Source organism: Haliotis asinina, chromosome 12 (genome assembly GCF_037392515.1).
Source record: "Haliotis asinina isolate JCU_RB_2024 chromosome 12, JCU_Hal_asi_v2, whole genome shotgun sequence".
Taxonomy (NCBI): domain Eukaryota; kingdom Metazoa; phylum Mollusca; class Gastropoda; order Lepetellida; family Haliotidae; genus Haliotis; species Haliotis asinina.
In genome coordinates this window covers 57,146,099-57,173,577 of record NC_090291.1, presented here as the reverse complement: position 1 = coordinate 57,173,577, position 27,479 = coordinate 57,146,099, and the positions used below count along the sequence as shown (strand labels likewise).

The 27,479-nt window shown below is 41.2% G+C and overlaps 2 protein-coding genes across 3 annotated transcripts in view; one reads left to right on the top strand and one right to left on the bottom strand.

Annotated features, from left to right (window-relative positions):
• LOC137258973 (uncharacterized) overlaps positions 1–17,577 on the top strand; it is a 50,631-nt gene extending 33,054 nt beyond the window's left edge. The window contains exons 25-33 of one of the 2 annotated variants that reach the window (XM_067796667.1): positions 2,037–3,297; positions 6,039–6,289; positions 7,136–7,326; positions 8,086–8,243; positions 8,691–8,804; positions 11,092–11,403; positions 15,089–15,167; positions 15,337–15,500; positions 15,888–17,577. In XM_067796667.1, coding sequence (XP_067652768.1) covers positions 2,037–3,297; positions 6,039–6,289; positions 7,136–7,326; positions 8,086–8,243; positions 8,691–8,804; positions 11,092–11,403; positions 15,089–15,167; positions 15,337–15,500; positions 15,888–16,384 — 3,027 coding nt within the window. In that variant the 3' untranslated portion in view covers positions 16,385–17,577. The remainder of the gene's footprint in view (positions 1–2,036; positions 3,298–6,038; positions 6,290–7,135; positions 7,327–8,085; positions 8,244–8,690; positions 8,805–11,091; positions 11,404–15,088; positions 15,168–15,336; positions 15,501–15,887) is intronic. The other variant, XM_067796668.1, reaches the window with a different exon arrangement.
• A 682-nt stretch (positions 17,578–18,259) lies between these two features.
• The window catches only part of LOC137258974 (leucine-rich repeat-containing protein 69-like), a 35,836-nt gene continuing 26,616 nt past the window's right edge, over positions 18,260–27,479 (bottom strand). Inside the window, exons 3-9 of the mRNA XM_067796669.1 lie at positions 26,920–26,992; positions 26,629–26,824; positions 26,343–26,414; positions 26,106–26,207; positions 25,859–25,899; positions 23,592–23,730; positions 18,260–23,143 (exon numbers count right to left, since the gene is read on the bottom strand). Coding sequence (XP_067652770.1) covers positions 23,033–23,143; positions 23,592–23,730; positions 25,859–25,899; positions 26,106–26,207; positions 26,343–26,414; positions 26,629–26,824; positions 26,920–26,992 — 734 coding nt within the window. The 3' untranslated portion in view covers positions 18,260–23,032. The remainder of the gene's footprint in view (positions 23,144–23,591; positions 23,731–25,858; positions 25,900–26,105; positions 26,208–26,342; positions 26,415–26,628; positions 26,825–26,919; positions 26,993–27,479) is intronic.

Here is a 27,479-nt window from a genome sequence, read left to right as displayed (position 1 = left end):
AAAAACCCAAACTACCTGTAGGCGGTTTTTCTCTTTAGCGTCGACATACGCTCTTATTCACCTTTGCGCTGTTATTCCCGGCACTACTTCGCTGGTTTAGGGGAATATTGACAGTGTATGGCATGAGGTGTGGTCATATGTCCATCACCTTCGGGGACCATTGTCGATTGGCTCTTTTGGCCCTGTTTTGCCATGCCCCCGCCTGATTGACATCAGCGGCTTGATGATTGGGTAAGTGTATTTCTCTATCTCTCGCAGCTTCGGCAGTGTATGAGAGTGTGTGCAGGGCACACATTAGCAGACAGAATACCTGACTCACGTTCATTGGGAGTCTGTCTTATGCTATATATGTACCCCAAGGAGGACTTCTTCTGAAAAAGAATTATACAAACCTGAAGAGGTTATGAATTCTTTGAAGAATGTCCTCCTTGGGGTACGGCCACCCACCTCCCCACATTCTGTCTGACAATCTCAGCATGAAAAGTGAGGTATGAGGTACAAGGCGAGAGTTACCTGCTCTTGGCTGTTAAGGGGCCCGTGTCAGGGCCCTGTAGGGGTGGTCTCACAAGACAAAAACAAGTTTTTTATTTCGTGAAATATTTATTCAATATTGTTACAACTGTCGTAAGCATTTTAGATGGACATTTTAATGCTATATATGTACCCCAAGGAGGACATTCTTCAAAGAATTCATAACCTCTACAATTTTGTATAATTTTCCACCACATCGGTCACATGACCAGCCCATTTTGTCACCCTCGCCTCCATTGCCTGACGAGACGGTTGGAGTCAGCTGAATACCTATGATAATGCAGCATTTAATATAAAGTGGAAACCGCCTAAGTAGAAACCGTTTGACTAAACATATCGGATAAGTAAACACTATTCTTTGGTCCCGGCAAACTTCTTCATTAATCATCTCTGTTTGAGTCCTGTTAACTAAAATCGGATAAGTAAACAATACCACTGAAGAAAACGTTTTTACATGGTCCCTGGAAGCAAATTACTGACCAAACAAGACCTGATAACAAAATTAGCGATCACCACATAATCCGACATGAGGGACATGTGTCAGTCACCAGGTAAATAAACATCCCACTTAAGCTTGCTCTGGCGTAAGCAGTTTACAATACACTGACAACTGGAGGCCAGCCCTGATGAGTTGTTCATTGTTATATGTAGCTTGGGAGTATCAGTGAGTAGACCGTTGCAATAAAACATGTTATATTACTTACAAATCTTGTCCTTTGTCATTTGCAGATATTGATAAGTTTGGATAAGTAAAAAACCTGATAAGTAAACAATTTTGACGAGTCCCTTGAAAGGTTACTTATCAGGTTTCCACTGTATTTTCGATCCTTTACACAAAATTTAGCGATAAATGGCTTTGATCTGTATTAATTATCACTATGATATGAAATTGTGGATATATTTACATATTTTTTATGTTGTTGAACATGTATTTCTCCATGTGAGATTACGTTTTCAATGATGAAATCAGGCTCCTGGCATAGGTTATGGTTGTCTGCTACTTTTCCATATTATGTCCTTCTTGCACGGTAATTTGCTCTTGCAGTGTTCGCTGTGAACTTGGTGAGAATTTTGTTTGTATTTGTTTACTATTCAAATACTTGCTAAAAATTGTTATGGAAGCTCTATAAACATGTCATCGATTCTTTTTGAGTCTGCTAGCCATGTGCTAACTACTGCTGATATTCGGGTTTATAGTTAATTGTCAGACATACCCCATGAGTGCTGTTGGGATAGCATGGAGACTAGGTCCTAGTCCAGAGGAGGTTGCCTTTAGAATCGATGTCATCTCAAGCAAGAAGCTGAAGTCAACTATGTCCTCTTGGACTAGTCTTGAACTAGTAGATACTACAAGATCATTGCTGAGATTGTTTCAGAATGTCTGTGTGAACACCATTTGAGCAATGGTGGGTTTGGATGATGGAGGATTTTATGAAGTTGAATCAAAGGTCATTGTGTTATGGTCATTATTGGTGAAGTGTATAAATGTGTTGATTATTTTTCAGATGGACACTCCTTGGGCTCCTCTCCGAGACATGTGGCCTGATTCCAGCACTGGCTACTACATCGCGGACTTCTCATGTCAAGAATTCACTGATTTGGTCACCCACAACAAGTACCCAGACCTCCACAAGGAACAGATGAAGACATTGTTTGAAATCCTTGACAGAGACTGGGATGCCAAGTACTCCAAGTACCAGAATGTTCAGGTGAAAGATGGTAATGGTCATGTTCTGCGAGATGCAGAGTCTTCATTCTGCATCAACTTAACAGCTCTGAAGTGGATTCCGGGACTACAGCTGTCACTGGAACAGATGCCGGGGTCCGGGCTGAGGATGCAGGAGCAGGTGGTCATTATGCAGCCATCCCTGCTGTACATGCGGACTCCCAGGCTGCAGCAGATCCTTGGTCACACTGTGTACTACCTTGCTGTCACATCCAGCCTCCAGAGCTCCTTTACAAAGTACTTGCGGATCAAGAACACTGTGGAAACATCCACAGTCAAGGACATGCTGATCGAATGGGGCAAAAGAGACGAAGGTTCTGACAGTCCAAGGAAGTTCCGGTCGTGCCTGGCTCACCTGAAAGCTGTCTACCGCTATCTTGGAGACAACCTTGGTGGCAAGGACCATCAGGATCTGTATCACGACAACCCTGTGATCTTTGTGCCTCAGGTCAGGGATCAGGATGGCAATGATCAGAACTTCCTTGAGGGAATCATGCTGAACCGTGATGAAGTCTGGTGGACAGATCGATCTGGTCTCTTCCATAGGTACCATGACCTGTTGGTGGACTATCACTCAGATCTTGCCAAAAGGCATTTTATATGCCACCTCTACGCTGAGTTAGAAGACCAGTTCATGAGGGGTGCTAGAATTGAGGTGGGTCCAAGTCTGAAGGACTTTGCAGACCTCCTCCTCCTTATGACAACTGTAAATTCACCAAGTAACAGGGTTGTGTTCTCAGACACTTTGACCATATTTGCCTTAATAGGACGCAAGGCTTCCAGAGTGAAGCATGAACAAACTTCGTTCGGAGAACTTCCGCTCATGCAGCAAGAGGTTGAAGGGGTGATAAAGAAACTGAAGAAGCAGAAGATATTTCCAACTAAGAAGGATATTTGGGTGAGTGTGGACGACAACCCAATGATAGCTGACAGTCACGAACTGGAGAAAATGTTTGCTGAGGAGAAGAACGTCCATTTTCTTCAGCTGGAGGAACAGCGGGACTCTGGCAGTAAGAGGATGAAGAGTAAGCGTGGGAGAGGTGAGTTGCTGGAGAGACTTCCTGGGTGAGTTTGCTGGAGAGACTTCCTAGGGTGAGTTTGTTGGAGAGACTTCCTGGGGTGAGTTGCTGGAGAGAGTTGCTGGGGTGAGTTGCTGGAGAGAGTTGCTGGGGTGAGTTGCTGGAGAGAGTTGATGGAGCTATTTGATGGAGAGAGTTGATGGAGCTAGTTGCTGGAGAGAGTTCCAGGGGTGATTTGTTGGAGAGAGTTCCTGGGGTGATTTGCTGGAGAGAGTTCCTGGGGTGAGTTTGCTGGAGAGAGTTGCTGGGGTGAGTTTGCTGGAGAGTGTTGCTAGGGTGAGTTGCTGGAGAGAGTTGCTTGAGAGAGTTGCTGGAGAGAGTTCCTAGGGTGAGTTGCTGGAGTGAGTTCCTTGAGAGTGTTGCTGGAGAGAGATCCTGGGGTGAGTTTGCTGGAGAGAGTTGCTTGAGAGAGTTGCTTGAGAGAGTTGCTGGAGAGAGCTCCTGGGGTGATTTGTTGGAGAGAGTTGTTGGGATGATTTGCTGGAGAAAGCTCCTGTAGTGAGTTGCTGGAGAGAGTTGCTGGAAGAGAGTTGCTGGGGTGATTTGCTGGAGAGAGCTCCTGGGGTGAATTTGCTGGAGAGAGTTGCTAAGGTGAGTTACTGGAGAGAGATGCTGGAGAGAGTTGCTAGAGAGAGTAGCTGGAGAGAGTTGCTGAAGTGAGTTTGCTAGAGAGAGTTGCAGGGGCATTTGCTGGAAAGAGGTGCTGGAGTGAGTTTGCTGGAGAGAGTTGCTGGGGTGAGTTTGCTGGAGAGTGTTACTAGGGTGAGTTGCTGGAGAGAGTTGCTTGAGAGAGTTGCTGGAGAGAGTTCCTAGGGTGAGTTGCTGGAGTGAGTTCCTTGAGAGTGTTGCTGGAGAGAGATCCTGGGGTGAGTTTGCTGGAGAGAGTTCCTTGAGAGAGTTGCTAGAGTTGCTAGAGAGAGTTGCTGGAGAGAGCTCCTGTTGTGAGTTTGCTGGAGAGTGTTGCTGGAGAGAGATCCTGGAGGGAGTTTGCTGGAGAGAGTTCCTGGGGTGATTTGTCGGAGAGAGTTGTTGGGATGATTTGCTGGAGAAAGCTCCAGTAGTGAGTTGCTGGAGAGAGTTGCTGGAGAGAGTTGCTGGAAGAGAGTTGCTGGGGTGATTTGCTGGAGAGAGCTCCTGGGGTGAATTTGCTGGAGAGAGTTACTAAGGTGAGTAACTGGAGAGAGTTGCTGGAGAGAGTTGCTAGAGAGTTGCTGGAGAGAGTTGCTAGAGAGAGTTGCTGAAGTGAGTTTGCTAGAGAGAGTTGCAGGGGTGTTTGCTGGAAAGAGTTCCTGGGGTGAGTTTGCTGGAGAAAGTTCCTGGAGCGAGTTGCTGGAGAGCGTTACTGAAGTGTAGAGAGTTGTGAGGGTGAATTGCTGAAGGGAGTTGTTGGGGTGAGCCGGAGAGGGTTCCTAGGATGAGTTTGCTGGAGAGAGATCCTGGGGTGAGTTTGCTGGAGAGAGTTGCTGGGATGAGTTTGCTGGAGAGAGTTTATGGGGCGAGTTGCTGGAGATGGTGGGGTGAGTGATTGGAGAGAATTTCTGTGGTGAGCTCCTGGAGAGAGGTGCTAGAGAGATTTGCTGGGGTGAGTTGCTAGAGGGTGTTGCTGGGGTGAGTAGCTAGAGAGAGTTACTGGGGCGAGTTGCTAGAGGCATTTGGTGGGGTGAGTTGCTGGACAGAAAGTTGTCGGGATGAGTTGCTGGAAAGAGTTGCTAGGATGAGTTGATGAGTTGCTGGACAGAGTTGGTGGGAAGAGTTGCTGCGGTGATTGATTGGAGAGCGTTGCTAGAGAAAATTTCTGGGGTGAGTTGCTAGGATGATTTGCTGGGTTGTGTTGCAGGGGTGAGTTGTTGGAGTATGTTGCTGGGTTGGTTTGTTGGAGAGAGCTGCTGGGGTGACTGGAGAGAATTTCTGGGGTGAGCTGCTGGAGAGAGATGCTGGACAGAGTTTCTGGGGCGAGTTCTTGGGGTGACTGAGTGGGGAAAGTGTCTGTGGTGAGTTGCTGGAGAGAGATGCTGGACAGAGTTGCTAGGGTGAGTTGCTAGAGAGAGCTGCTAGGGTGAGTTGCTGAAGAGATTTGGTGTGGTGAGTTGCTAGAGAGAGAGTTATTGGGGTGAGTTGCTGGGGAGAGTTGCTGGGATAAATTACTGGAGAGAGTTTCTGGTGGGAGTTGCTGGGGTGAGTTGCTGGAGAGAGTTGCTAGGATGACTTGAGTTGCTGGACATAGTTGCTGGAGAGAGTTGCTGGGCTGAGTGTTTGGAGAGTGTTGCTAGAGAAATTGCTGGGGTGAGTTGTTGGAGAGAGTTTCTTGAGAGAGTTGCTCAAGAGAGTGGCTGGAGACAGTTGCTGGGGTGAGTTGCTTCAGAGAGATGCTGGGATGAGGTGGTTGGTTGCCTTCTGACTACTTTGTCTGCTGAGACAAAATTCATCTCTTGAAATACAAAATAGTTTGCTATTTACATGAGTAGCAAGTTTATGACATCAAGATGACAAGATACCTGTTTGTGTGAAATGTTAAGATTGGTAATTCCTGCTAGTGGACCCTGACCGTCTGACCTGTGGATGGTCTGGTGAGATTTATGTAGCTCCAGAATGCAGACATCTGTCTCTACCAGTACCTGGAGCACAGAAGCTGGAAATGCAGTTTAGTGTTCACTGTGTTCATTGAGAAAGGGATGCAATCAATTTGTTTCCATCTTCTTCAGATCACCCAAAACATAACCCCGATGACATTGCAGCATTTGTGGAACTGTTCAAGATAGCAACATTGAGTTTGTGTGTGCACACTGAGGGGATCACAGAGTTGACGGCGCAGTGTCCTCAGTTGCAGTGGTACGCCCACCGAGTGGTGCCCCACATACAGGCCTGCCTGTACTGGCACCATGAGGATGTGTACAAGGAGCTGGTGGAACACAAAGATGTTGTCAGCAAACTGAAGATTATCAGCTTCACTCAGGTATGTGACCCGAACAACCTTGACCCAGACGACATAGATATTTGATCCTATTATCAGCCCTTGGGATTTCAAATCCACTCTTAATTTTTATAGGCAGCTGTCATATAGCTGAGTTTATTAATGATCGTGTCGTAGTCATGTTTGTCTGTCTTGTCAACCCGTGAAGATCTTGGTTAGAAATGGACTTCTGAAACCCATGCCTGTCATAAGAGGTGACTAACGGAATGTCATCATGTCACAATTGTGTAGTTCCACACTCATGTTGTTGATCAGTGAAGTGTTTTGTCAAGACTCATATGTTTACAAGTCACTGCCACATAGCTGGAATATTGCTAACAAACAAATTTTATAAACAACATACAACCAACCATAGGTGGTAACTTGTCGAAACAGTACAGGTTTCGAATCATTTTGAATCATAGAAGTATGTATACAACTGTATTCACTACACAATGGCTGTTCTGCTTCTGCACATCTGGAGGTACCCACTCGGTCAGAAGACTGTAGGCTGTGGGCTGTGCAAGTCCTCCTTGATACCCACTCATTCGGACGACTGTAGGCTGTGGGCTGTGCAAGTCCTCCTGGGTATCCACTCGATCAGGAGACTGTGGGCTGTGCAAGTCCTCCTTGATACCCACCCGTTCCGACGACTGTAGGCTGTGGGCTGTCCAGGTCTTCCGGGGTACCCACTTGATCAGAAGATTGTAGACTGTGGGCTGTGCAAGTCAGTCCAGGTTTGTCTGGTATCATGGATAGTTACAGAATATTGCTGACTACACAACTTTCACTCCCCTGTGTGACTGTGTGTTTGTGTTGTTTAAGAAAATCATGTTACCATGGCAACAGGTGAGCAAGTTGGAGGTGATCTACACATTGACCAACAACCCAGAGCCACGTGTGATCCGCCCAGAGAGGTGTATTCAGACCGGAAACCAGTTTTTCTTCCAGACCAGTCAGGTGGACTCACACGCAGACGTCAATCGTGAAATTGCCAAGTACTTCTCCTGTGGAGACGAAGACTGTCTTAAGTACTTGAGGTAGGAGCAAGATTGTCACCAATGATGGACAATGATTTTGACTCAGAAATCCTGCTCAGTGGGTAAAATCTTTACACATCTGCCATGGTTTCATACATGGGTCTACTTGAAGCCAATAAATCCTTTGAATATCTTACCCTATCTGATGATCTTCTGAATACTTGGAGTGCTCCAGATAGTTGTTTAAACCTCAAAAGCATATATGTATACTTTTAACTGATGAGAGTTTTGTGTCAGTCCACAGCAAACTTTATTCTACTATCCTTGATCAGGCGGCACAAGCATGAGTATTAATATCTTCGACTGTTCAGTTATTATACTCCAGTCTTGTATGTCATAAGGTGACAGTTACTGAATCTACACCTCCATCCAAGAAACATTACGATGCAGTAATTTATGTTTGTGATCTAAATTTCATTATCAGACATCCTTGGTAATCTGATTTGCTGTGCAGCGGATGATGTCGCATGAACGATACTTGACTGAACGTTGGCAGGAAAGGCAGTTTCAAAATCTTGTGATTGTATAGTGTGTAAACGGATGGAACATCAATTTATGGCTGGAGTAGTATATTTAGAACTAACGATAAGTGTTGTTTTGATTTCTTGTGACCACTGTCTTGATATTGATAGAATATTGCCAAGGAGGACATACAACCAGGTCTGTGGTAGCTATGTTTTTTCTTGTGCTTTCAAGGTCTGATGGTATTTTTCACTTTCTACAAGAAAAAATACACAAATTGCAATCAAACTATTGTAGGGATATTCTCCAAGATCTCAGGCCTGTTATGGATCACCCTGAAAGCATCAAGGAAGTGCTGGAACAGCATGATGTGGACCCCCTGCCAGAAGAAGAGGTGGTGTGGGAGGTGCCTCCCCCTGTCATTCCAGACCCAATCCGACCACCTAGTAGACAGGGTAGGTAACTTTTGATTCAATAACCTTCCCAGTAGACAGGATAGGTAACTCTGCGTCATATGTCCACCCAGTAGACAGGGTAGGTAACTCTGATTCACTAGTCCACGCAGTGGTCAAGGTAGGTATCTCTGATTCACAAGTATACCCAGTAGACAAGTAACTGATTCTCTAGACCAGCCATTAGACAGGGTAGGTAACTCTGATTCTCTAGACCACCCATTAGACAGGGTAGGTAAATCTGATTCTCTAGATCACCCATTAGACAGGGTAGGTAAATCTGATTCTCTAGACCACCCATTAGACAGGGTAGGTAACTCTGATTCTCTAGACCATCAAGTAGACAGGGTAGGTAACTCTAATTCTGTAGGATAATGCTTGCATCACAGAAATAGTGACAAACAGTTTTCAGATTGAACTGATATGTTAACAATGTGTGTATGACTGCAGTGTCCACCAATGTCCAAAGTGAAGCCAGTGACGGAGATGCTATCCGGTCATGGCCACCACAATCCTCTGTCACAGGGTTTGATCCTGACAGCAGCAACACCAACAGGAAGACAAGTAAGTGTTGTATCAATTGAAGCAAGTGACACGTGCATGTGATACATTATGGCAGGTACTTGATACGTAGATGGACCAAATGACACATGTACATTATGGCCAGTCACTTGTGTGTACTAGACCGACATAAGAGTATTAGGCTGTTGTTCACACGCTTGTGTGTACTAGACAGACATAAGAGTATTAGGCTGTTGTTCACACGCTTGTGTGTACTAGACAGACATAAGAGTATTAGGCTGTTGTTAACACGCTTGTGTGTACTAGACAGACATAAGAGTATTAGGCTGTTGTTCACACGCTTGTGTGTACTAGACAGACATAAGAGTATTAGGCTGTTGTTCACATACTTGTGTGTACTAGACAGACATAAGAGTATTAGGCTGTTGTTAACACGCTTGTGTGTACTAGACAGACATAAGAGTATTAGGCTGTTGTTCACACACTTGTGTGTACTAGACAGACATAAGAGTATTAGGCTGTTGTTCACACGCTTGTGTGTACTAGACAGACATAAGAGTATTAGGCTGTTGTTCACACGCTTGTGTGTACTAGACAGACATAAGAGTACTGGGCTGTTGTTCACACACTTGTGTGTACTAGACAGACATAAGAGTATTAGGCTGTTGTTAACACGCTTGTGTGTACTAGACAGACATAAGAGTACTTGGCTGTTGTTCACACGCTTGTGTGTACTAGACAGACATAAAAGTATTAGACTGTTGTTCACACGCTTGTGTGTACTAGACAGACATAAGAGTATTAGGCTGTTGTTAACACGCTTGTGTGTACTAGACAGACATAAGAGTATTAGGCTGTTGTTCACACGCTTGTGTGTACTAGACAGACATAAGAGTATTAGGCTGTTGTTCACACGCTTGTGTGTACTAGACAGACATAAGAGTATTAGGCTGTTGTTCACACGCTTGTGTGTACTAGACAGACATAAGAGTATTAGGCTGTTGTTAACACGCTTGTGTGTACTAGACAGACATAAGAGTACTGGGCTGTTGTTCACACGCTTGTGTGTACTAGACAGACATAAGAGTACTGGGCTGTTGTTCACACACTTGTGTGTACTAGACAGACATAAGAGTACTTGGCTGTTGTTCACACGCTTGTGTGTACTAGACAGACATAAGAGTACTGGGCTGTTGTTCACACGCTTGTGTCTACTAGACAGACATAAGAGTATTGGGCTGTTGTTCACACCCTTGTGTGTACTAGACAGACATAAGAGTATTGGGCTGTTGTTCACATGCTTGTGTCTACTAGACAGACATAAGAGTATTGGGCTGTTGTTCACACGCTTGTGTGTACTAGACAGACATAAGAGTACTGGGCTGTTGTTCGCACGCTTGTGTGTTCTAGACAGACATAAGAGTACTGGGCTGTTGTTCACACGCTTGTGTGTACTAGACAGACATAAGAGTACTGGGCTGTTGTTCGCATGCTTGTGTGTACTAGACAGACATAAGAGTACTGGGCTCTTGTTCGGACGCTTGTGTGTACTAGACAGACATAAGAGTACTGGGCTGTTGTTCACACGCTTGTGTCTACTAGACAGACATAAGAGTACTGGGCTCTTGTTCGGACGCTTGTGTGTACTAGACAGACATAAGAGTACTGGGCTCTTGTTCGCACGCTTGTGTGTACTAGACAGACATAAGAGTACTGGGCTCTTGTTCGGACGCTTGTGTGTACTAGACAGACATAAGAGTACTGGGCTCTTGTTCGGACGCTTGTGTGTACTAGACAGACATAAGAGTACTGGGCTCTTGTTCGCACGCTTGTGTGTACTAGACAGACATAAGAGTACTGGGCTGTTGTTCCCACGCTTGTGTGTACTAGACAGACATAAGAGTACTGGGCTGTTGTTCCCACGCTTGTGTGTACTAGACAGACATAAGAGTACTGGGCTGTTGTTCGGACGCTTGTGTGTACTAGACAGACATAAGAGTACTGGGCTGTTGTTCACACGCTTGTGTGTACTAGACAGACATAAGAGTACTGGGCCGTTGTTCACACGCTTGTGTGTACTAGACAGACATAAGAGTACTGGGCCGCTGTTCACACGCTTGTGTGTACTAGACAGACATAAGAGTATTAGGCTGTTGTTCACACACTTGTGTATTGGTGGTTCACACAATGGTGTATAAGATGCTGCATGTGAAGTAACTATGTATTAGTTAAATCATAAACTGGAAGAGAGTGTTGATGAAGAAAACACCTAGGTTATTGTGTGAAACATACTTGTTGAGTTGTGTCATTATTGTGTAATGTATTTTAGAAGCTGCTGAGCGACCAAGTGATGGTAAAATGTGGCCTCCGCCCAAGCCTCCAGAGTATCGTCAACAGGTTCGTGACCTTCCATCCAATATCAAGGTCATTCGTCAGTCTGATGCTCCTCAGCCAGAGACATCCAGCAATAGAGATGAAGATGGGCAGCCCTCTAAGCAGAAGACAGGGGAGACAATCATAGTAAAGGAAGGAGACGGAACCGGTGCTAAACAGGAAGTTCGAGAAGGACAGACGACAGGTGGAGAGAGTGTTAAAAGGGAGATAAGTCGTGAGGATGGAGGTATTCATGTGGTTACTTCATGTAGGTGTAGCTTCTGCTTTTTCCTGAACGTTTGTTTGTTCCCTTGATACACACCTGCCCACTTATTAAGTCCGTCACACACACCTTCTCAAAATGTGAGTAGGCAGGTGTGCATCTGATTGTGATGAGTGCTAGCTTCTGCATGTGTTCATGTCATTCATCAAACTAAAACAGGTACATTCTGTTTATCTCCAACAGTGTACTGGATGATCACCAGTGTTGTCCTGGAGACATTTGGACCTATTCCATTGTCCTCCCTATATGGTGCTTTAGGTGTTCCACTGTTCTCCCTGAATATTTTTTGCTGGTGCTCCGGTGAATGTGGCTCTTCCAATGTACTCCCCACACATTTATCAAGGTGTTTCCCTGTCCCCCTTGTATGTAGTTGTTCCAGTGTTCTCCCAAAAAGTTAATGTAGCACTTTCAGTGTTGTACCATAAGGTGTATGTGGCTGCTCCAATGTTTTGGCTAAAAATATATTTAGCTCATCCAATGTCCTCTCCAGAAGCATCTTACAATGTCCTTCCCATAAGTGTATGTAGGTTTTCTGATATCCTCCCCCAGAAGTGTATGTAGGTCTTCTGATATCCTCCCCCAGAAGTGTATGTAGGTCTTCTGATATCCTCCCCCAGAAGTATATGTAGCTTTTCTGATATCCTCCCCATAAGTGATGTAGCTCTTCTGATATCCTCCCCCATAAGTGTATGTAGCTCTTCTGATATCCTCCCCAGAAGTGTATGTAGCTCTTCTGATATCCTCCCCAGAAGTGTATGTAGCTCTTCTGATATCCTCCCCCAGAAGTGAATGAAGGTTTGCTCCGTCTCCTTGAAAATTTATTTAGTTGTTCTTGTACTCTCAAGTAACGTCTCAGATAACGTCTCAGATAAGAACTATACATTGTAGGATCTCCATTTACATTGTTGCAGATTGCATGATTTCATGTTTACTGTAGTGTTTGTGCACTCAAGTGTTTTATGGTCTGTCTTGTAGAAGTAGGCAAGCTTCCCCAGTTAACTGTTGACTGCACTGACCTTTGCCACCTCAGCTGCTATCTCACCTTATGTGATTCCCTCACTAATATGCATGTTCCACCAGCTGCAATGTTTTTGATGGCACATTAGAATTACTCAACATGAGGTTCACAGTCTTTACACAAGAATAACAGTGTTGCAAGAGTGTTAACAATGAGTTATACAGTCATCCCTTGCCGTAACACTGGTCTTGGGGTCCACTGATGACCCCCCTGCGTAATTAGACATCCGCATCATAGTGCCCATTACATAATGTGGAACAAAGGCCAAGTAAAATCGTATTTTCCAAGGACATAACAAAACTGCTATTTCGTGTATTGCGCCTAGTCAAAACTATATCATATCGTTGAAGGTGCAAAATAAACTAACTTTGAAAATAAAAACATATATATGTACGGGAAACTAGCTATCAAAAATCACTTGACATGATAATTTATTTGTTGTTTAGTAATGCTACCTGTTATTCAACCAAGCCGGAAATAGCGATCAGCTGTGTACAGAAGTTTTGGTCCAATGTACCGGTGATTCAGTTAAAAACGATCCGATAATATTACATCAAAGAATTTCTATTCCATTATCAGAATATTTTAAGTATTAAGGTGTTATTGTAACAGATTTTTCATATATTGCTATTGGATTAGTATATAATGCATGTTTTCTGCAAATATATTTAGCATAAAAATGAACACAGGCTTTTACCTGTCTGGATACATTTTACGTAGGAGACAGTTTGATAAGTCACCGCCGACTTCCCGTGGTACTTGTAACTTTGCTTGTAAAAAACAAAATGTTGGCAATGTAATTGTTAAAAATTACTTCAATGGGTTAATAATGCGGGCCTCGGAGGATTATGAGGCTGTAATCTGATAGCGATTGCTAAGAATAATGTGAAATTGGTGCTATCCCAGAAGGCGCGGAAAACGGACCCTCGTGAATGTGGTAAGCGGAAGTTGTATGCATATGGAGTGAGGTAATGCCATTCTCTCGGAGTGTCTCCATAGTTTCTGTCAACAGTTTTAATGAACGAAAATGGGATTGAACTGAATTTAAAAAAGTGTGTTTTCTGACACCATATTTTCTCGGATGACTGTTTACCCGTGCTATTGCACGGTGTGTTGCATCACAGCAAACATTGTAAGTACTCAACTGATGGTATGTCTTGTCTTTTATGAGTTAGATCTACTATGATATTTCGCTGTAGGTATGATTATTATTCAGAAAACCCTGCATGTTTTAAGCATCTGAAAAACAATGGATATGTACAATTAACACTGTCAGTTGCTATCTGCATTGAATTTCACTAGTTTACGTTATTTTCCAGAATGCAACAGCAGATGTGTTGATGAGCAATTTTCGATTTTTTGAAGGAGTGTGATTGCAGTTCAACATTTTTTACGGGATCCACACATTACCCCGCGGTTTAACCGAATCCACAGTATCGCGAAGCGCGTTATTGCGAGGGATGACTGTATGAAGTTAACAAAATGTTACTTATCGGTGTTAAGTGACTGTTAACACTACTACATGAAGGTTGACGTTGTGTTAAGTTAAAGGTTAACATTGTGTAACATGAGTTAAGCATTGTATAACATGAGAGTTACAGGTAGTATTGTAATGAAGGCAGGTAGTAGTATAATGAAGGCTTAACATTGTGTAACATTGTAAATGAGAGTAACATTTTGTTACATGAGAGTTTAATGTTGTGTTACATGACGGTTTACTGTCAGTGACATGAGAGTTTAATGTTGTGTTACATGACGGTTTACTGTCAGTGACATGAGAGTTTAATGTTGTGTTACATGACGGTTTACTGTCAGTGACATGAGAGTTTAATGTTGTGTTACATGACGGTTTACTGTCTGTGACATGAGAGTTTAATGTTGTGTTACATGACGGTTTACTGTCAGTGACATGAGAGTTTAATGTTGTGTTACATGACGGTTTACTGTCCGTGACATGAGAGTTTAATGTTGTGTTACATGATGGTTTACTGTCCGTGACATGAGAGTTTAATGTTGTGTTACATGATGGTTTACTGTCCGTGACATGAGAGTTTAATGTTGTGTTACATGATGGTTTACTGTCCGTGACATGAGAGTTTAATGTTGTGTTACATGATGGTTTACTGTCCGTGACATGAGAGTTTAATGTTGTGTTACATGACGGTTTACTGTCAGTGACATGAGAGTTTAATGTTGTGTTACATGATGGTTTACTGTCCGTGACATGAGAGTTTAATGTTGTGTTACATGACGGTTTACTGTCCGTGACATGAGAGTTTAATGTTGTGTTACATGACGGTTTACTGTCCGTGACATGAGAGTTTAATGTTGTGTTACATGATGGTTTACTGTCCGTGACATGAGAGTTTAATGTTGTGTTACATGACGGTTTACTGTCCGTGACATGAGAGTTTAATGTTGTGTTACATGATGGTTTACTGTCAGTGACATGAGAGTTTAATGTTGTTTTACATGACGGTTTACTGTCTGTGACATGAGAGATGTCATGATGTGACAGCAGGGTGTGAGTTACGTAACATGATACTTTATTTCGTAAGGTGAAGTTAGGGTTTAGGACACAGGGTTAACAGTGGTTGATAAGGGTTAACAGGGTTTGACACAAGGGTTATCATAAAGTCATTTGTTTTGCAGCAGGATCAGTGAAACGTAAACTGTCAGACCATGAGGTCTCAATGGAAGCCAAGAGACCATCTCCAGTTGGGGCTACAAGGTGAGGCATATGTTGGGTTTCCATGGTAACAAATACAGAAATACGGAATTACTGAAATAATCATCTAACTGTGGTATGGTTCTGTGTATATATATCGCTGTGTTGCAATGCAGAGGATGTTTACCACCACTGTGTGAATGCTTTACTGATGTGTCAGATCTCTTCTTAGTCCCCACACTACGAGCCAAGGAGAGACCAGTGCAGACTCTAGACGCAGCCCCTCCGAGTCTCCCAGTGCAGAACAAGGACAGACAACCCCAGGAAATAAACGCAGACACCAGCACAGTGAGAGCGAGGTGGCCTCAAGTCCAAAGAAACCAGTCTTCTTTAAATGTAAGTTATCTAGCAAAGCCCAGAAAAGTGTGTGGCTGAATATGTCTTATCTATTCATGCCCTGAACTAAGCAATAAACAAAAGCTGATCCCATGGTTGATCTCATCCTCGCACCGTAAGCTTCAAGGACTTATTTCTAGACTGTTCTGTCTCCATTGTTCTGCAGCTGTTGTATTGTCTGCATGAATATTTCCAAACTGTTCTGTCTCCATTGTTCTGCAGCTGTTGTATTGTCTGCATGAATATTTCCAAACTGTTCTGTCTCCATTGTTCTGCAGCTGTTGTATTGTCTGCATGAATATTTCCAAACTGTTCTATCTCCATTGTTCTGTGTAAAATTTTCTGTTGTGCCCACAGTGTCTAATCTCCCTGATTGTGTATTCCCAGCCGGTGACCCCATGTGGAGCGAGTCTGCCAGTGAGTTGGTGTATGAGGAACTTGTGCCTGGTGAGGACCTCCAGATGCCAGATGCCCTTGTTTTGGAGGACCATCAGGACATGTCTGCCATCGGTCGCTGGGGAGAGACACTGGTCAAACACTATCTTCTCCAACAGATGGCATTCAACAAGGACATTGTGGATGTCCGATGGGTGAATGAAACAGGAGAATCAGGATTGCCATATGACTTTGAAATTACTTGCTTGGATGATGAAAGTTCTGAATCCCGAACAGTGTACATCGAGGTAAAGAGCACTCTGAAGGATGAGAAGAAACACTTTGACATTTCTTCACGGGAGGTCAACTTTGCACATGCTCAGAAGGAGCAGTATCAGATTTACCGGGTGTTCAATGCAGGCAACTCCCAGAATGTGAAGCTTCTCCGTATTGACAACATTGCCCTCAAGATGGACCAAGGCAAACTGAAACTCTTCATGTACATCTAAACTTTGATGTATCATTCATGTACATCACTTCAGATGTATATATTTATGTACATGTCTACTTTGATGTATCATGTACATCTAACTTCAGTTGTATATATTCATGTACATCTCACTTCAGATGTATGTATGTCTACTGAAACTTTTATGTAATAATCACATACTTTTAACTTAAGATGCAGGTATTCATGTCCATTTGAACTCTGATGTATGTTTATATACCTAAAGTTGTGGTGTACAGCTGAAAGCTTGCCTGTATGGGATTTGTTGTAATCGTGATAAGAGGACAGTGAGAGATCTTGAAGACTATGTGAAGCTGTGATACTGACTTGACTCCATGTTGAGACGTGAACTGCTCCTCATTATACTTGTACATGTGATGGAATCATATCCAACTTGTGTGACTTTAGCCTAAGAGGCAAGTACATTGAATTGTTGTATGAACAGTTTTATCCTACTGTTGTAGAACCCAGCTTGTCTGACTTGTAAGCTGGTGTGGATGTGTAGAGGGAACAAGCATCTACTCACACCTGGTGGCCTTGGACTATGTGATCATTAGAAAACTGGTTATCTATTTGGTGTGAGACAGACATTAACCTAAGTTGTAGTCCCAGACAGCAACGCTCCTTCAGATAGTGTATCCTAAAGTGCAAGTTACTTCAGGAGCTATTTGGATAGATTGTCATCTTTATGAGCTGAGATGTAGCTGCCAACCAGTATTAGATACCATCAGTGTGACTCTTTTTCTTTGGACCTCCCAGTGGTAGAAGAGACTCAGATAATCTCTTTATAGTGTTTAGTGTTTTCTACAATATCTTATTTCCCTGTGCCAAGATTTCGTGTAGTAGTCACAACTGAGGTGTATGTTGTATTAGAGCTCATGGTCAATGGCCTACAACTCACCCTGAGTATGCTTTGTATGTTGTCAGTTGGGATGATGTAAATTGTAATGTATTAATGTCTAACTTTCCTCGTGAGAAACAGGTTCTGTCTGAATGATAACATCATTAAATGTCTTTGACAGTCTGCTCTCTAACAAGAACTACATTTCAAAGAACAATGTACACATTCTCTCAAAAAGTTTCATAACAAGGGTGTTTTATAAACATTCAACACAGTTTTTCCTGTGATATTTACAGATTTTTCTAACACATGTGGTTGTAAATAAAAAGACAAATAAAGTATTTGAAGTATCAGTCTTTTCTCATGCAGTACTACAGCCGTCCAAGTTTGTGTTCTGAGTAACCACAGGTCACGGTTGCCGATTTACAGTGGCTGCTGTAATAGTATGGTAGGCTGCAGCATGTTACAGCTTGTGGACTCCTGTGTGGTAGGCTGTAGCGTGTTACAACATGTGTACTCCAGTGTGGTGGGCTGTTGCATAATACAGTTTGTGGACTGCTGTGTGGTGGGCTGTAGCGTGTTACAGCTTGTGGACTCCTGTGTGGTAGGCTGCAGCGTGTTACAGCTTGTGGACTCCTGTGTGGTAGGCTGTAGCGTGTTACAACATGTGTACTCCAGTGTGGTGGGCTGTTGCATAATACAGTTTGTGGACTCCTGTGTGGTGGGCTATAGCATTTTACAGCTTGTGGACTCCTGTGGGGTAGCCTGTAGCGTGTTACAGTTTGTGGACTCCTGTGTGGTAGGCTGCAGCGTGTTAGAGCTTGTGGACTCCTGTGTGGTGGGCTGTAGCATGTTACAGCTTGTGGACACCTGTGTGGTAGGCTGTAGCGTGCTACAGCTTGTGGATTCCTGTGTGGTAGGCTGTAGTGTGTTACAGCTTGTGGACTGCTGTGTGGCTGTATGTTACAACTTGTGTACAGGTCTGTATATGATTGAAACTGTTCATCTAGCAGATGGTGAACAACACAACGTCAAGTAAAATGTTGCTGTTTATTAAATAACTTATTTATCAAATAAATTTGGCATCCTTTGGTGGACAAACTAACTATAGTGAGGTTTGGTTTTTACACACAGAGAAAGAAGACACAGCATCACTGTTGGATAACATATAGATATACATCATGTACATCAAGTATACACAGCATCACTGTTGGATAACATATAGATATACATCATGTACATCAAGTATACACAGCATCACTGTTGGATAACATATAGATATACATCATGTACATCAAGTATACACAGCATCACTGTTGGATAACATATAGATATACATCATGTACATCAAGTATACACAGCATCACTGTTGGATAACATATAGATATACATCATGTACATCAAGTATACACAGCATCACTGTTGGATAACATATAGATATACATCATGTACATCAAGTATACACAGCATCACTGTTGGATAACATATAGATATACATTATGTACATCAAGTATACACAGCATCACTGTTGGATAACATATAGATATACATCATGTACATCAAGTATACACAGTATCACTGTTGGATAACATATAGATATACATCATGTACATCAAGTATACACAGTATCACTGTTGGATAACATATAGATATACATCATGTACATCAAGTATACACAGCATCACTGTTGGATAACATATAGATATACATCATGTACATCAAGTATACACAGCATCACTGTTGGATAACATATAGATATACATCATGTACATCAAGTATACACAGCATCACTGTTGGATAACATATAGATATACATCATGTACATCAAGTATACACAGCATCACTGTTGGATAACATATAGATATACATCATGTACATCAAGTATACACAGCATCACTGTTGGATAACATATAGATATACATCATGTACATCAAGTATACACAGTATCACTGTTGGATAACATATAGATATACATCATGTACATCAAGTATACACAGTATCACTGTTGGATAACATATAGATATACATCATGTACATCAAGTATACACAGCATCACTGTTGGACAACATATAGATATACATCATGTACATCAAGTATACACAGCATCACTGTTGGATAACATATAGATATACATCATGTACATCAAGTATACACAGCATCACTGTTGGATAACATATAGATATACATCATGTACATCAAGTATACACAGTATCACTGTTGGATAACATATAGATATACATCATGTACATCAAGTATACACAGCATCACTGTTGGATAACATATAGATATACATCATGTACATCAAGTATACACAGCATCACTGTTGGATAACATATAGATATACATCATGTACATCAAGTATACACAGTATCACTGTTGGATAACATATAGATATACATCATGTACATCAAGTATACACAGTATCACTGTTGGATAACATATAGATATACATCATGTACATCAAGTATACACAGTATCACTGTTGGATAACATATAGATATACATCATGTACATCAAGTATACACAGCATCACTGTTGGATAACATATAGATATACATCATGTACATCAAGTATACACAGCATCACTGTTGGATAACATATAGATATACATCATGTACATCAAGTATACACAGTATCACTGTTGGATAACATATAGATATACATCATGTACATCAAGTATACACAGCATCACTGTTGGATAACATATAGATATACATCATGTACATCAAGTATACACAGTATCACTGTTGGATAACATATAGATATACATCATGTACATCAAGTATACACAGTATCACTGTTGGATAACATATAGATATACATCATGTACATCAAGTATACACAGCATCACTGTTGGATAACATATAGATATACATCATGTACATCAAGTATACACAGCATCAATGTTGGATAACATATAGATATACATCATGTACATCAAGTATACACAGTATCACTGTTGGATAACATATAGATATACATCATGTACATCAAGTATACACAGTATCACTGTTGGATAACATATAGATATACATCATGTACATCAAGTATACACAGCATCACTGTTGGATAACATATAGATATACATCATGTACATCAAGTATACACAGTATCACTGTTGGATAACATATAGATATACATCATGTACATCAAGTATACACAGCATCACTGTTGGATAACATATAGATATACATCATGTACATCAAGTATACACAGCATCACTGTTGGATAACATATAGATATACATCATGTACATCAAGTATACACAGCATCACTGTTGGATAACATATAGATATACATCATGTACATCAAGTATACACAGCATCACTGTTGGATAACATATAGATATACATCATGTACATCAAGTATACACAGCATCACTGTTGGATAACATATAGATATACATCATGTACATCAAGTGTACACAGCATCACTGTTGGATAACATATAGATATACATCATGTACATCAAGTGTACACAGCATCACTGTTGGATAACATATAGATATACATCATGTACATCAAGTATACACAGCATCACTGTTGGATAACATATAGATATACATCATGTACATCAAGTATACACAGTATCACTGTTGGATAACATATAGATATACATCATATACATCAAGTATACACAGTATCACTGTTGGATAACATATAGATATACATCATGTACATCAAGTATACACAGTATCACTGTTGGATAACATATAGATATACATCATGTATACACAGTATCACTGTTGGATAACATATAGATATACATCATGTACATCAAGTATACACAGCATCACTGTTGGATAACATATAGATATACATCATGTACATCAAGTATACACAGTATCACTGTTGGATAACATATAGATATACATCATATACATCAAGTATACACAGTATCACTGTTGGATAACATATAGATATACATCATGTACATCAAGTATACACAGCATCACTGTTGGATAACATATAGATATACATCATGTACATCAAGTATACACAGTATCACTGTTGGATAACATATAGATATACATCATGTACATCAAGTATACACAGTATCACTGTTGGATAACATATAGATATACATCATGTACATCAAGTATACACAGTATCACTGTTGGATAACATATAGATATACATCATGTACATCAAGTATACACAGTATCACTGTTGGATAACATATAGATATACATCATGTACATCAAGTATACACAGCATCACTGTTGGATAACATATAGATATACATCATGTACATCAAGTATACACAGTATCACTGTTGGATAACATATAGATATACATCATATACATCAAGTATACACAGCATCACTGTTGGATAACATATAGATATACATCATGTACATCAAGTATACACAGTATCACTGTTGGATAACATATAGATATACATCATGTACATCAAGTATACACAGTATCACAGTCAGAGTGAGTAAGTTTAGTTTTATGCCACAATCAGCAATATTTAATCTGTGTGGTGGCAGTCTGTAAATAAATGAGTCTGGCCTAGACAATCCAGTATTCAACAACATGAGCATTGATCTGCGCAATTGGGGACTGATGACATGTCAGCGAGCCTGACCACCCGATCCCATAAGCTGCCTCTTACGACAAGCACAGTTAACTCTTATGGCAAGCATGGGTTGCTGAAGGCCTATTCTAACCTATTCTTCATGGGTCACAGCTGGATGGACTTGGACACATAGTCATAGTACTTTAACCAGGTTTACGGGTCCACAGTTAGATGGGCATATAGATATATATCATGTACATCAAGAATATACAGTATCACAGTTAGATGGGTTTTTGCTAAGAAATCAGGGGACTGTCTGTACAAGGTCAAGAAATGATGGGAGAAATGAGTAACTCGGCATGGTGGCTATGTAGAGAAGACAGCAAAAGAGTTTCCACACTGAATGAGTCATGGTGATACCCCATGTACTAAAGACTCCGGGCACTCCGTTGGCTATGTGGTGAGGGAGTGGAGACAAGATGGAAGGTTGTTGAAGTCCAAAGTCATCCCGATCAATGTCTTTGAAGTCATATGTCACAAAACACAATGTCATCAAATGTCACAATCACTCAGATCAGAATAATACAAGTCTGACGTCATCCAAGATCAGCATGATTTGAGTCCCGTGTCACCCAGATCAGCATGATTTGAGTCCAGTGTCACCCAGATCAGCACGATTTGAGTCCAGTGTCACCCAGATCAGTATGATTCAGGTCCAGTGTCAACGAGATCAGAATGATTTGAGTCCAATGTCACCCAGATCAGCATGATTCGAGTCCAGTGTCACCCAGATCAGTATGATTCAGGTCTTGCATCACCCAGATCAGCATGATTTGAGTCCAGTGTCACCCTGATTAGGATGATTCAGGTCCAGTGTCACCCAGATTAGTAATGTTCAAGTTCAACGTTGCCGAGATGAGGATGATTCAAGTCTAGTGTCACCCAGATTTGTTTTATCAGTGATACAAGTGCTTAAGCAGAGTTCATTCAGTACCATCTGATTAAAGCAAGATATGTTTATGTCTGCACCTTCAATGAAACATAAACATAAACAACACAACCACATGTATTTCTTAAACAAAAGGTTTTTCAAATTCCTAAAATGTATGTATTTCCTTTACTGGTTTATTTATGCAACAAACTCTCTTCTGTTTCTCATGCACATACAAGCAAACTGCTCAGTTGAACTACCCTCACAGGAGGAGAATCATACAGTCTGTAAGTATTGAGATCATTCTCACTGGAGGAAACATTCTCACCATTCAAGTATTGACTCAAATCTGATTAGGGAAAGGCAACTCCATAGAATTCATGTCCTTTTGCATTGAAACATTTGTAGGAGCAGAGGAGAGCTCGTATGGGAATTGGGCCATGCAAGTTTCCGACTTTCAGGTCCTGTGAAACACGAAACATGAGAAATCTTAGTGATATGGGTTACATTTGACAGCAACAGATGTGTGCAGATTAAGAGCTAGAATACCTACTTACTGTTTCCAATATTACTAACATACTAGGGGCGGTGGGGTAGCCTAGTGGTAAAGCGTTTGCTCGTCACACCGAAGACCCAGGTTTGATTGCCCGCATAAAGTACAATGTGTGAAGTCCATTTTCTGGTGTTCCCCACTGTGATATTGCTTGAAAATCGTTAAAAACCGGCATAAAACTCACTCACTCACTCACTCACTCACTCACTCACTCACTCACTCACTCACTCCAACTCACATGAATAATTTTTGGGGTGATTAATATGTGTAAATTGAACACTGACCATATAAACTTAAGCCTAGTTAAAAATTATTTCTTATAATTCCTTAAATGTTCAACAAAGTATTTCCTGACCAACCTGTTTTGCACTGATGAACTTGACACACTCCAGCCATGTGTTGAGGAAGGACTCGCTGCATACGGCACACTTGCTGGCCTGACTCAACATGTCCCTGATCTCCGGGTAGTGGCGGATAGCTCGACGCAGGTACGCATACCTTGGGGCAAGATTGCAGGCTACAGTCACACTTTAGTAGAAGGGATATCTAAAATCTCTAAAAACAGTCCACTGTGGAGTAAGTTACTAATACCAATAATAATATTTACAATGATCTGACATTTATGTATCTAGCTTCCTGGTCAGCAGACTAGTGATTATCAACATTTAAGTTAAACAGACCTACTACTTCAACAGAAACTATCATGCAACATTCTACTAACTCGAGTGTAGTATTATTTAAGACAGAGTTCCACTCTGAGTTTAAAGGTGTGTTTGTACTGAGCAACTTGTAGTGACAACTTGTAGCATGCAACACCCAAATCATTACGATATGAAACTGCACACAACCAGTCGCAGCTGCATTGTAGGACAAGCTCGCAAGCTCTTGACTCCTTAAATCAGTTAGATCTGGGCTCACTGCAGTGGCATCCCTTTTGTTTATGATGACATCATGTCAGAGACACAACCGAAGAAAGACACCCTAACCAGAGAAGAAATCAAGTGGTTTTTAGATATTTACTTGTCACAAGAATGTTTATGAATGTATCACATAAGAATCTATTTGCAGACCCACACCAAATAGTCTTTTTCAGTGACTGTGACATGTAGGCTGTAACATTAGTCTTCCTTCTTCACTTGACGAATTCATGTTGGTGGGTTCTACGTGAGAATATTGCAAGATACAAGTTATACACAAAGTTGTTACAGTCTGTTGTTACTACAATTTGACAACACATCTCATGAGGACTAACTAATATTTCAGCAGAAACTGTCATCTAATGCTCTACTAACAATTGTGGAGTAATATTTCAACACAACCAACTAATATTTCAGCAGATACTGTCATCTAATGCTCTACTAACTCATGTGTAGTAATATTTCAACACAACCAACTAATATTTCAGCAGATACTGTCATCTGATGCTCTACTAACTCATGTGTAGTAATATTTCAACACAACCAACTAATATTTCAGCAGATACTGTCATCTAATGCTCTACTAACACATGTGTAGTAATATTTTCACACAACCAACTAATATTTCAGCAGATACTGTCATCTGATGCTCTACTAACTCATGTGTAGTAATATTTCAACACAACCAACTAATATTTCAGCAGATACTGTCATCTAATGCTCTACTAACACATGTGTAGTAATATTTTCACACAACGAACTAATATTTCAGCAGAAACTGCTACATAAAGTTGTACTAAATAGAGCGTAATAAAAATTAACACTGGATCTAGGCAGAAACTTTTTGAAATAACAGTGTACTACCCAGTCATAATGGTACTATCACGATGTCTTCAAATAACTAGCAATTCAGTTGTAACTATATTCTATGTATTATGTGTACCAATACTTACACTTGTGGATTCAGCCTGAAATGTTAGCCAAGACTGAACCAATGAAATTGCCTGACAAAATGTGTGTGTATGTGCTATGCCCCAAAATAATGAGATTTTGTTTTGAGTTAAAAGAAGATTATATAACAATGACAGCATGTGAACATTTCTGAAAGCAAGCTCCATGACAATATTTTGACTGTCATTAATCATGTGACCTTGTACAGCACATGCCACTGGTTGAGGTGCCACTGTTACCATTGTCACTTGGACTTTGCGAGCAGACATATTGTTTTCTTGGTACCAAACACTCAAAGATACTATACTAGATCTATTCAACACTTGGGAAGTGACAGTATTAATCTTGAGCTATTCTCAAAATGTTGACACATGCCAACCAAAATGCTGCACACTGCATGTCATTTCATTCTGAAGTTTAGGTTAAGGAACATCAGCACTGATATCAAGGTCTCCACTTCTATGATGGAAGGAAGCAAAGTACAGAGATGTCCTGATGTACGTGGATGTCAAAGCATAACTGTTTAGGGGATGGGGCCGTAATAGAAAGGCAGTGGTATGGCTTTCCGTACTGTACTGAAATCGGCCCATAGCATGAAATAATACAAAAACATTTCAAACTGTAACTGTGTATGAAGGATGTGTTTCACTGACCAACAGCAAGTACTACCGAGTGACGACAATCTCGGCGTTTGACATGAATGTGTCAACAAATACCTGGAGAAACAGATCCTGTAGACAAGAAGAAGTGCTACTCACCGATCCTTCAGTTCCTTCATGATGTAGCGTGCACAGATCTCCTGGAGATGACAAAAAGTCAAGCACTCTAAAATTTGGCTGCAACATCCACAGTTCTTTGCACAAAAATTGCTGTCCAAATTTCTAAACTTGAAGAATATTTGACTCGATGAATGGTACAGAAGACATAACTACAGGGGTACAGTCTACAGGTGGGGAAGGGGGTGGTTTGTCTTCAAGGGGTCTGATGCTCTACCTATGTTCTTACCTTTAATGACAACACCTCTTCCTCCTGCACAGAGTGTACAGGTATATGCTGCAGGAGTGGGTTCTCCTCACAATGAATCTCCTTCAAGGGGAGTGCTGCAAACTGGACAGGAGCATCAAATGCTAGCCATGTTAGGCACAGAAATATGCACAAACAACACAAGCAATATTTCAAAGATGACAATCACTTGAAAAAATCCTTAGCCCTTATGAAAAAACTAATCTGAAGACCACCCACCTCTGTAGGAAATATCCGCAGTTCATTTGCTGCGATGTCAATCACTCTCAGTCTGTAGCACTTACTCAAACTCTGCAATAAAATCATCATCATCATCATCATCATCATCATCATCATCTTGACACATAAATGTGAATCTGGCCATTTCGTGTGCACATGACATCTAGACTTGTTAACAAATACAAAACAAAAACAGAGTTCGGACTCTTTCAGCATCATGATACATAATGTATCATGAAATACAGCGTACCATGATCTCATCACTGTTGATACTCTGCTTGCCTACCTCTGGTAGTTCTCTTATCTGGTTTTTCTGAAGATGTAACTTTTCCAGCCCGGTGAGAAACCCAAACTCCAGCGGCAATGATGTCAGCTGATTCCCTGCAGCGTGAAGCTCCTGTAACTTGGTGAGAGCACAGAACTCGATGGGCAGCTCGGTCAGTAAATTGTTGTCCACACTCAGGTGCTGGAGGTTGGACAGTCTGGAGAAATACAAAACAACTGAATGGTAGACTTGTTGTCTACACTTCTACAGCCTTCAGAATATAAACCCAGTGGACAGATTCACAATTCTTACCTACAGATTTCTGGAGGGAGTGTTTTTAATTTGTTTCCATTCAGATTGAGGAGAGTGAGGTTCACAAGACCGCCTGGAACACAAAATAATAAGCACATTGTAGATGCTGAGGGAAGATTGCCCCCCACTCACATGACACCAGAAAGATTCTCTAAACCTACACAAATGATTCTCTCCTTTTCACACTACCTGAGAGAGGGTACACAAATGATTCTCTCCTTTTCACACTACCTGAGAGAGGGTACTCTTAAAGGTCACATGCAACAAAAAGATCAAACCCAATTAAAACACAGTTATCACTTATTCATGATACATAAAATGCATTTCTGATTAAGAAAAAACTAACAAAATTATAAGTGTATAATCACAAATCAAAAGTGCAATTTTTGTACTTGGGTTCACCTCCCTTGAAACAATGCAGCCGCGATACCAGACCCAGTCATTGGAGCAATAAGTGAATTGACTGAACTCTGATTTTGTGGGCTTTTTTGTCATTGCATTGTTTTCAACTTTATATTGCAGTTTTCATGATTTGTTTCAGAATCTGCAAAGCTGTGTTT